The sequence below is a fragment of the Rosa chinensis genome, chromosome 7 (assembly GCF_002994745.2).
Source record: "Rosa chinensis cultivar Old Blush chromosome 7, RchiOBHm-V2, whole genome shotgun sequence".
NCBI lineage: Eukaryota > Viridiplantae > Streptophyta > Magnoliopsida > Rosales > Rosaceae > Rosa > Rosa chinensis.
Window position 1 is genome coordinate 38,643,320 of NC_037094.1, and position 10,731 is coordinate 38,654,050.

Here is a 10,731-nt window from a genome sequence, read left to right on the forward strand (position 1 = left end):
ACTCGTTTGATCACAAATTTATCAATATCCACAAGAATGGACTGATTTGCTGTCATATGATTGCTGCAGCCACTATCAACAAACCAAACATTTTCATTTTCCGGTATAGTTGCTGCTTGACAAGCAAAGAACATGTTGCCATCATTGTCTTGCTCTTCGGTGAAGTTTGCTTGATGCTTGTTCAGATCGCAATCCTTTTGCACATGTCCAAACCTGTTACAGTTTTGACATTTTGGCTTTCCTTTAAACCAACACACACCAATGTGAAACTTTCCACAAGTTTTGCATTTCACCATAGCACTATAACTTGAACTACCCTTTTCTTCATTACTGCCCTTCTTTTCCCACTTCTTGTTTTTTCCTTTCCAATTCTTCTTAGGCACATTACTTTTGCCTTGAGAAGAACTAGGTTGATCAGAATTCTTTGAACTAAGGCTAAGTGTTTGAAAGGCACTCTCCATTGCACTTTCAGCACGCTTATGCAACCTTTGATCATAGGCTTTTAGAGAACCAATGACTTTTTGAACCCCTATGGTTTCAATATCTTTTGTCATATCAATAACAGAAACTATGGAATCAAACTTCTCCGATAAGCTAATAAGTATTTTTTGAACTGCTCTCTTATCTTCTAGAGTTTCTCAATAAGCTTTCATTTGGTTCACTATATCTGTTAGCCTAGTGAGATAATCTTCAAGAGATTCACCATCTTTCATTCTAGTATATTCAAAATCTCTACGTAAAGATTGAAGTTTCACAGCTCTAACCTCAGTAGTACCTCTGTACTCTTCATCTAGAACATCCCACGCAGATTTTGAAGTCTCCTCATTTGAGATTCTGGGGAAGATTTCTTCTGAGACTGCTCCATGGATTATTGCAAGAGCTTTAGCATCCTTCTTCATGTTTTATTTCAGCTCCATCTTCTGAGCTTCTGTGAAACCTTCCGTATTTGCTGCAATATCAAAACCATCTTCAACTAGATACCAAATATCATAGGATTTGAGGATTATCCTCATCTTGATTCTCCAGAAATCGAAATTTTCTCCAACAAATATTGGAGTTCGAAGATCACCACTTGAGCTTGAACTTGCTATGGTTGATTCTTCAAGAAACTTGATTAATTTCTCCTTCTTCTTTTTTCAGAAATCACAACACCCAGCTTAGCCTTGATCAGACTAAGCTCTGATACCAGATGTTGGGGTTGAGCTATTACTCACCTCCTTTGATCCAAGCTTGCTGCCTTGTTATGCAACTACTCTTCACAACTCCAATCAGGTACGTTGCCTTGATTAGCTTCTTAGATCAGTTGATCTTTATCTCCTGCACTCAATCACACACATACACCAGTATATATTTGATATAGAAGTGATGGTATAGACACAGATGCAAGAAGATGATTTTTTTATTGAAAGAAGAGGCTGCAGCACCCTTTGTTGCTCACTCCTCTGTTCTGATATTTTTTGATCAGATTCTCTCTATAGTTTCTAGAGATGCAGCTGCCATATTAGACACCACACTTTAGACACAAAAGCCAAAGTAATTATGGTTTTACAACAACTACTTGAGTTAAAGCATAAAGAGAAAAACATAAGGAATAAAGCATTAACTTTAATATGCTAGGCATAGTTTGTTGTGTAGGACTAGAATTCTCTGTAGCAGATTTAGTAGAAGCATAAGGGCATTGATCCTTAACATGTCCATAAACCCCACAATTGAAACATATTGTTGAGATCCCTTCATAAACAACACCATAAGGTTTACCACCCATCTCAACGAACGGTTTTAGCGGTTCATTCAAGTTAATCTCAACACAGATCCTGCAAAATTTACCATGAGCTTGTGCGAGAGTGTGTTGATCAACTTTAACAACACGGCCAAGCATACTACCAATGATCTCCATTGTGCACTGTTTGAAGTATTTCACAGGCAAGCCATTGATTCAGACCCAAACAGCCACGTGGTTGATTTGTTCTTCTTCAGGGTCAAAATCAGGTCTCCATTTTTGAACCACAAGTGTTTGGCCAGCTATAATCCATGGTCCGTTGCACAAAGCATAATCCATATATTCACACAGTTGAAATTTCACAATAAAAAAAAGAATTGGGCAAATCCACAAGCTGCCATCTACCTTTCAATAAAAAATGGATTTGAATTCTATAAAAGAATGCGGTTGGCAAGTGTTGTGCCAGATAAGTTTACGTTTCCATGTGCTATCAGAGCTTGTTGTGGGGTACTGGAGGTTTTGAAGGCTCATCCCTTAGTGGTTAAACTTGGGTTGGAATTAGATGTATATGTTGGTAGTGCTTTGGTGAATACATATTTTAAATCTGTGTTAGTGGAGGAGGCACAGAAAGTGTTTGAGGAGTTGCCTTCTAGAGATGTTGTGCTTTGGAATGCAATGGTTAATGGGTTTGCACAGATTGGATGTTTTGATGAGGCTTTGGTTGTCTTTAGGGTAATGGGTGAGGAAAGGGTTGAGTCTAGTAGGTTTACGGTAACTGGGGTATTGTCGATCTTCGCCATGATGGGAGATTTTGACAATGGGAGAGCAGTGCATGGGTTTGTATTGAAAATGGGTTATGATTCACATTTTGAGGTTTCAAATGCATTGATCGACATGTATGGAAAATGCAAGCTTACAGAAGATGCATTAGATATTTTTGAGATGATGATTGATAAGGATATATATTCTTGGAACTCAATTATAGCAATGCATGAACAGTGTGGTTATCATGATGAAACTCTCAAGCTTTTGTATAGAATGTTAGGTGCTGGGGTTCTACCTGATCTGGTGACCATCACGATAGTTGTTCCAGCGTGGTCTCATCTAGCAGCTTTGATGTATGGTAGAGAGATTCATGGATATATGATTAAAAATGAGATTGGTAAGGATGTGAATAAGGAAGATGTTAACGATGTGCTAATGACCAATGCGATCATGGACATGCACACAAAATGTGGGAGCACGAGAAATGCTTATATGGTTTTTGATTAGATGAAATATAAGGATGTAGCGTCATGGAACATCATGATCATGGGTTGTGGCATGCACGGCAATGCTAATGAGGCGTTACATATGTTTTCTCGCATGTGTGGGGCACAGATTGAGGTTGATGACGTCACTTTTGTTGGGGTTTTGTCTGCATGCAGCCATGCAGGGTTAGTGAGTGAAGGGCGTGAATTATTGAGACAAATGAAGTCAAAATATGGTGTAATTCCAACCATTGAGCATAATACCTGTGTGGTTGACATGCTTGGTTGAGCTGGACACGTAGAGGAGGCATTTGAATTGGTGCAAAACATGCCTATTCAGGCCAATCTGTGGTGTGTGGAGGGCATTGTTAGCAGCATATCGACTGCATAGAAATTCAGATATTGCAGAAGTTGCTGCACAGAAGCATGGAACTTGACCCAGGGCACTCTGGTAATTATGTGTTAACGTCCAATATTTTCGTAGATACCGATCAATATGGAGGTATCAGAAGTTAGACGTACAATGAGGCAACCGAATATCAAGAAGGCACCAGGCTGTAGCTGGACTGAGTTGAAGGATGATGTGCATGCTTTTATCAATGGTGATTGGGTCCATCCTAAAACCAACTTTATTTATGCTGAATTGGACTCCTTGACAGCTCGACTTCGTGAGCATGGATATGTGCCCCAGCTCTAGATCTACTTGAACAAGGCACGGTAGTTCTCAATAGAAAATTTTTTCATTAAGACAATTAACTGACGTTGGCACTACCTAGGAAAATGAAAATCACTTTCCTTGCATTGAGACGAGAAAGCTGATACAAGAGTTGGTATCTTTCAATTCTTTAGTGTTAGCACAAGTAGGGTATGACTGGAATCGTATTTGTTTTTGGTGTTGTATTGTAGGTAGATTTCCATACTGATTTTTATTTCTTTGTTATTTAGCAAATTACTTTTCTTACCTTTAGATATATAATTGAATGATTTTGTTTTTTCTTTCTACTTTATTCCTTGCATCTATTATGTTTATGGGGTATACTGGTTTATATTTGTTGCTTAATATTCAAGGGTTTGCATTTTTCATTTTTTTTTTTGGAATGATTTTGTATTTTACATTATGTAATGGTTAAAGTCTTAAAGATTGCCTTGATCTATCATCATCCCCTGTTTTCTATTGAAAATTTCTGGCTCCAAACTCTGCCTGCTTCAGTTCCCTCTCCTTTTGATTTCCCAATCATGGCCTGCAACGTCACAATTACTGTGGTAATCATAAGTGTGATGTTGATCTTGATTCGTCTGCTCTATGTATTTTACCGATCCGGCAAACCCCTCAAAACCAGAGGGTCTGCAGGCTTCGCACTGCCACCCCTTAGTACACTCATCATATTATTAGGCTCAGGGGGTCACACTTCAGAGATGCTCAACCTGTTATCCGTGCTGCAAAAGGACAGATTTTCCCCCGGTTCTACATTGCTGCTGCTACTGACAATATGAGCCCCCAGAAAGCTCGCTTGCTAGAAGAGACTGTGGACAAAATGGAGACTTCACGCTCACAGTTCATGCAGATCTTTTGAAGTAGGGAAGTGGGTCAATCGTATATAACCTCTCTGTTGACTACTTTGATCGCTATGGTTCATGGACTTTGGCTAATGCTAAGCATCAGACCTCAAGTGGTAATGTTCTTTTTTTTCTCTACTCGTTTTTATTTCTTTAGATTTGAACATTGTCCTAAATCAACTGTTTTATTATCAATTGGAATTGCAGATTCTATGCAACGGGCCTGGGACTTGTGTTCCACTTTGTGTAATTGCATTCTTATTTAAGGTTTGTGTGCATCTTTTAGATTCTCTTTTTCTTTCTTTATCTGGGCTGTTGTTCATTGCATGATCAATTCAGTGTTTTGATTCTTGGTTGATATCATGCAGGTTGTGGGGATTAGATGGTCATCTGTGTTTTATGTGGAGAGTATAGCAAGAGTACAGAGGCTTTCCCTAAGTGGCTTGCTTCTTTACAAGTTATGCATAGCTGATCAGTTCTTTGTGCCACTACTAGAAATATGGCCTATAGCCACAGCCCCAATAGGGACGAGCACCCATCTGTGGCTGTATAGTTACAATTTGTCCTAATTTGGGACAGTCAACTCTTAACTGAAGCTTTAATTGATTTAGGCACACCATCCGTCGCAGGGGATGATTTTTTAAGAAAGCCAGTGACAAAACCCACCTAGTCCGTCGCAAGGCAGGACACAATTGCAGATTTTCTCACTCGCGGGTCCCATAATTAATGAACAAAAAACATAAACATAATTAAAATTATATATTTTTCAATTTTTTGTTTAATTAAATATGTTATCTGTCCGTGGCCAATTGTTTAGTCATATATAATATAATTAAATTGTTATCTGTCCGTCGCAAGGCAGTAGTGCAGTAAATTTTCTCACTCGCAGGTCCCATAATTAATTAATAAACAAAAAATAGAAACATAATTTTTTTTGGGTTTTAATTAAATATGTTATCTGTTCGGGGCCATTTAGTTACATCCTCTTTCTCTCTCTTCCATCCATCCTATTCAGTCTTCTCCTCCCCTCACTGCAATCGACGGGATCGCTGGCAATGGCAATCGCTGATCAACATCTTCCGATGTACGCCGCTCCACATCGCTACTTCAACTGACGATTTATTCATGTCCCAAGTTTCTGATCCAGATGACGCCGTGAAATAGAGGTCGATCTCTCTACTCGATCTATTGAAGCTTTTGTTGAATCTGTGCATATGGGGCGATCCCAAGAGACTCTAGTTTTTGTTTTTCTTTGTATCTACTTTGTTATGCTTTCTGATTATCTTAAATTTTGAATTTGGATTTGGATTTGGATTTGGATTTGATTTGCTTGCATAATCACTGGTGCAGAATGAAAAACCTTTTAATTAGCTGTCAGTGTTCTATACTCGTCTACTCTACTCATCTTCATCGCTCAGTCTCAGACTCTCTATACGACTGTAAGTTCACTTTGTAGAGCTTATTATTTTCAATTGTGTGCATCTTTCTTACTTTGTAACTTATAGGAAATATGATCGATGATGGTATTAGCTATGTATTGATTCATTACTGTGTTTTACAGCAAAGAGAAGCAGAAAAACGAACTCCTGATGTCGCTCTATTTGCTTTCCCTAACTTTCTTTTGTTTGCTCTGCAGTCGGTGTCTATTTGATTTGGAAACCTAATTTATTTTCGTTAGTGCTTTCATTTTGTTTCTGGTTTCAATGGCATTTTGCTCAAAAAATATTTTGTTATATATTTGAAGCTAACAACAGTAAGATAAGAAGTTTATAAGTTGATTTTCGCTAATGAAGAAGTCAACAAGTTCGCATCACCTACTATGAATACTTACATCTCCGTATTTTTTATAAATTCTTTCCCTCCTTACTTTTTGCTAGCTGTTGGAGGAGACTGAGGAGGGAATGGATCATTCTACTCTAATGTCCAAGCCTGAGATTCTTGTGCAGGTTATAATTTCCACAACTCAATTTATAAATTTTTTACAAGCAATGATAGGTTGGATATTCTGTTTAATGCTTTGGAGGGTTGAGAGCTGAATGCACTTTCTTCCTTTGGCATATGTGTATAAGTTCAGAAAAGTGTCAATAACTAATGTTGGAGGTAGTTATGAATCTGCAAGTCACCGGAACAGCGAACTTTTGAAATTTCTTGATACATTTGAACTGATTACTAGAGTTTGTATAGGATAACAGAGGAGACTCCTACTGCAATACATTTTGATATAATCAATATCTATCATGTTATAATTTTATCTCTAGCATAACTAATGTTATATATACACATTTTGATGTATGTATATAAAGCTTTCATCCTCTATTGATGTCATTGTTGTATTTGGGCAAGACCAAATTTTATGGCAGACATATCCTATTAATTTGTGTTTCTTGGGTTTTTCTGTAGGATATTATTTGGGCAGAAGCACATCAGAAGAGTTTGTGTGACATTGGGCGTCTTCAGTAGAGCTGCAGGGAAAATTATTGTACTTAAATTTTTAATTTCCATTTGAGGATACTTTTACTCTTTTAAGTATAGGTATGGACGGCTAGTATTGGATTTGGTCAGCTGTACATACATTTTGGCAATGGTATAAAAACAAGTATATTTTTGCTTCAATACAAGAACTGTCGTACAATGGGACCCACGAATAACAAACCAGAGTGGCAGATTTCTTCAAAACTAGATTCCAGAATTGGGTGGTAATCTGGCATTTAATGGTAACATTTAATAATATAAATAAAGCATAAGTCACTGTTCATTGTCAGAGAGTGCAGAGTCTACCGCTTTTGGCAATGTACCCCGAATTGGCACGGACAGAGTTTGTGGTGGCTAATTGGTACAATTCCAAATGGAGTCTGTACAAATAGCGTCGGACACCATATTTGTAGCTAAAGACCAATAGCCACAACTATCTGTCCTCAGTAGACTCAATAGCCACATATTAATGGTTGTGGCCATAGGCCTGTTTTCTAGTAGTGTGCAATGGCCACAGCTAGAGAGGAAATATCCCCGAGCTCACCATATTGGCTGTCTCATGTAGTCACTTTGATAGTTTCTAACCTCCAATTAATGTTTTTACCTTCTATGAGTTACTCTACTTCAAATGTAGTCGACAACTCCGAACTTGTACTGACGAAAATTGTGTTATACTACCCACGAGGATTGGGTCAGAACTATTCAACTGCTGTAAAGTTCTTTGTGCAATACTGATTCATTTTTCAAAGTGATGCCATTTTGATTTGTTAAAATCTCCCCGGCAACCGACAGTAGAACAAACCCTAACCCCCGAGCCTCAACTTCTCGAATTTGCAGAGAGGCCCCTCCAGAACTAGAGTTTTAAGCATCGGGACCGGGAATGGAGGATTGGGACAAACTAATCCCCATGGAGTTGGCAACAGAGACGGCGGCGTCATCATCGACCATGGCTCGCGCCGTAAGGAATCAAACCTCATGCTGAGTAAGTAAGTACGTGTAAGCTTCTAGAAGATGATTGAGATTCTGGGTTTGCATTTAACAGTTGAAAGGCAGTTCCTTTTTTACTGTGGTCTAGTAAAGTTTGTAACTTCTTATTTTTTATCTGAGGTTGTGATTATGGTTGAATTACAGATGAGTTTGTGGACATGTTTAGGGAGAGAACTGGGTATGCTATAGTGGAGCCTGCTCACATATGGTAAGATTGGATTTTTTTACTTTTGGGTTAATAATTTTTTTTCACATTGGATTTGAATTTTTGTAAACATTGCAAGTACATAATGCATTTCTTGATTGCTTATAGAAATGTGAGTGAAATAGTGATTCTATCTGTAAATGTTGTGTGATTAGGAGTTGGCAGACCCTTCAATTCAAGACGTGTTCAATTCGTGTGTTGAACAAGGTGCCAATCGTGTTATTGTGAGCCCCTTTTTCCTCTTACCAGGAAGACATTGGAAGCAGGTACATGGTTAGCCGCAATTGAATTCCGCTTTTGGTTAAGTCTCTATGAATGTTTTAAGATATAATGGGAGAATGAATAATAAGACTACTTATTTCGCAGGACATACCATCTCTAACAGCTGAAGCTGCAAAGGAGCATCCTGGTGTGTCATATATGGTGACCGCGCCTCTAGGTCTCCACCCGCTACTTGTGGTATGTCTATGGAATTTCCTTTCTTTTTGTTTTTCCTGAATCATTCATTGTCGCAGAAATGTCTACAACTTTGCTTGAAGTTCTATTGATGATTAAATTAGTTAATTAGGATAGGATCAGACACACATGCATATAACGCTTGTGTAGGATCAGACATTGTTGTCGCTCAATATTTTCTGAAGCTAGCTTTGCTTAGAGTTATATTTGCTGTTGCTCAAGTTGGATCCGAAGCCAAATATCAATAGACTGCAGTCGTTTTTTTCCCTTGTCCTAAACATTATCCATTGTCACAGAAGGTTCTAAGTTTTTGCTCTATTGGCACTTACCGAAGTTTACTTGACAGTAATGTATTTCTTCTGGTTTTAGAAACATATAGATATTTACACACTCAAACACAAAGAAATGTATATAGGTATAGGATCGCAAGTCCCCCGCATAAGGGAGCTTGTGCCTAATATATTTATTTTCTCTTGCTCAAGTACTAATCAGTGAACTAATGATCAAGATAATTGCAGATATTGGTTTCAAAGGCTACATTGTGCTTTCATTCTAAGATGATGAGGTCTCTGGTTGCAGGATGTTATGAATGACAGAATCAATCACTGCTTGAGCCATGTTGCTGGAGATGCAAGTGAGTGTGCTGTTTGTGTTGGAACAGGCAAATGGCAGCTCCATTGATTCATGCAAGTTCATACCAAAACAGTATGGGGTAAGGCACCATTTCACTTTCGAAACCAAGTGATCTTGCAACTTGGATAGCCATATATAGAAAGCATCCGGCATCTGTTGTGAACCACGATTCATGCAGCCAACTCAAATAGTTGGGAAGGATTTGGCCGAAAAAGAAGCAACGCTATTTATTCTGAATATTGTAGAATTGCCTGGGTTGTAACTGGATACTGATGGTCCGAATTGGACTTATGTGAATGGCACCTTTGGCATTGTTCTTAAATATTTCTACAATTGCAGTGAAGCCAACTACATAAAACTATGTAGTTGGCATGAGATATAGACTTGTGGCCAACTTCAGCAAAGATTGAACTGAGGTGGGTCTTTATCATCAACCTTCCATTTCAGTTGTTTACTGAAAGACCCAGTAGCCACCAAAGTGTTTAGAGGTCTTCCCCAACATTCTCTAAATATGCCATACTCACCCTTTGGCAGAGGTTGCATCAAGATAACCGCGTTTAGGGAAAGGACGCCTCTTAGTTTTCTTCATTTCATAGTTCATACTTTGTCCTGAACTCCATGACTTCCATTCACTGTCTTTGTATATGCTATGCGGCCTGGATTTTCTACTTTGTAGGCGTGATATTTCCATTTTGCTAGTTTTACTTAACTGTTCCACATGTAATCAATGGTCTAGCTGATAAAGGAAAGAAGATAGTCAATAATCTTGCTGTGATCTGGTACAGAGTAATTGGAGTGATTGATTAAGATTACATTCTGAGTCTAGGAGTGATTGTAGGATCGTGTTGTATGCAATTATAGTCTAGGAGTAATTGTAGGATCGTGTTGTATGCAATTATAGCTTACCTAGAATAGCTTACTGATGCTCTTGTATATAATAGCAGTCCTTTGTACAATTGGTGCATCAAGATCAAAACATACTCATCAATATCAGTTTTTATATGGTATCAGAGCGCCGTTTCTGGTGTCTCTAGAGCCTCACCACCTTCCGCCACAAACACATCAAAACACCACCAAAATAGCATTATGGTACAGACCAAAGACATATCATCATCCAAAGACATGGAGGAAACAAGCCTCCCTGACCCACTCGTCTTGCATCACTCCGACACACCAGGGCTCATCCTGGTTAATACACCACTTGATGTTCGGCTTCAGAGTCTAAGGCACTAGTAGCTTCATCAAGGATTAATATAGCTGGGTCTCTAAGAATGGCACTAGCAATCGCAATCCGCTGCTTTTGTCCACCGGTGAGTAAGTTATCATCGACTAGGGTATCATATCCGTCAGGAAGAGATGAGATGAAGTTATGAGCATATGCTAGCTTTGCAGCCGATTTTATATCTTCCTCCTTAATATCATCGGACCAACCATATTTAATGTTTGACTTG

General features: G+C 38.5%; 3 protein-coding genes and 1 long non-coding RNA gene across 4 annotated transcripts; all 4 read left to right on the plus strand.

The window, feature by feature from the left end:
* Window positions 1–2,161: 2,161 nt before the first annotated feature.
* On the plus strand, window positions 2,162–2,992 carry LOC112177898 (pentatricopeptide repeat-containing protein At3g14730). The gene has a single exon (XM_024316139.1). It carries the CDS (start codon window positions 2,162–2,164, stop codon window positions 2,990–2,992), a length of 831 nt encoding a protein of 276 aa, XP_024171907.1.
* Window positions 2,993–4,059: 1,067 nt separating this feature from the next.
* LOC112177899 (UDP-N-acetylglucosamine transferase subunit ALG14) lies at window positions 4,060–7,564 on the plus strand. The gene is given in 6 exon segments (XM_040510325.1): window positions 4,060–4,423; window positions 4,426–4,643; window positions 4,735–4,794; window positions 4,896–5,002; window positions 6,462–6,467; window positions 7,501–7,564. Coding segments are annotated over 6 exon segments (786 nt in total). The 5' UTR covers window positions 4,060–4,092.
* On the plus strand, window positions 5,508–6,336 carry LOC121050438. The gene is made up of 3 exons (XR_005802963.1): window positions 5,508–5,693; window positions 5,878–5,966; window positions 6,272–6,336. It is a non-coding gene; the product is annotated as an uncharacterized LOC121050438 (long non-coding RNA).
* A 44-nt stretch (window positions 7,565–7,608) lies between the features above and the next one.
* On the plus strand, window positions 7,609–9,420 carry LOC121048801 (sirohydrochlorin ferrochelatase, chloroplastic-like). The gene is made up of 6 exons (XM_024316140.2): window positions 7,609–7,715; window positions 7,815–7,981; window positions 8,131–8,191; window positions 8,346–8,457; window positions 8,558–8,650; window positions 9,227–9,420. The coding sequence occupies exons 1-6, from the start codon at window positions 7,609–7,611 to the stop codon at window positions 9,326–9,328; spliced, it is 642 nt and encodes a 213-aa protein (XP_024171908.1). The 3' UTR covers window positions 9,329–9,420.
* The last annotated feature ends 1,311 nt before the right edge of the window (window positions 9,421–10,731 follow it).

What these genes read in the sequence shown, in the direction of transcription:
- LOC112177898 (XM_024316139.1), top strand. Translation starts at nt 2,162, where the DNA reads ATGCGGTTGGCAAGTGTTGTGCCAGATAAGTTTACGTTTCCATGTGCT.
- LOC121048801 (XM_024316140.2), top strand. Translation starts at nt 7,609, where the DNA reads ATGAGTTACTCTACTTCAAATGTAGTCGACAACTCCGAACTTGTACTG. An exon ending in AACTATTCAACTGCTGTAAA is followed by an intron (nt 7,716 to 7,814) that starts GTTCTTTGTGCA and finishes CTAACCCCCGAG; the next exon opens with CCTCAACTTCTCGAATTTGC. An exon ending in GTCTCCACCCGCTACTTGTG is followed by an intron (nt 8,651 to 9,226) that starts GTATGTCTATGG and finishes CTCTGGTTGCAG; the next exon opens with GATGTTATGAATGACAGAAT.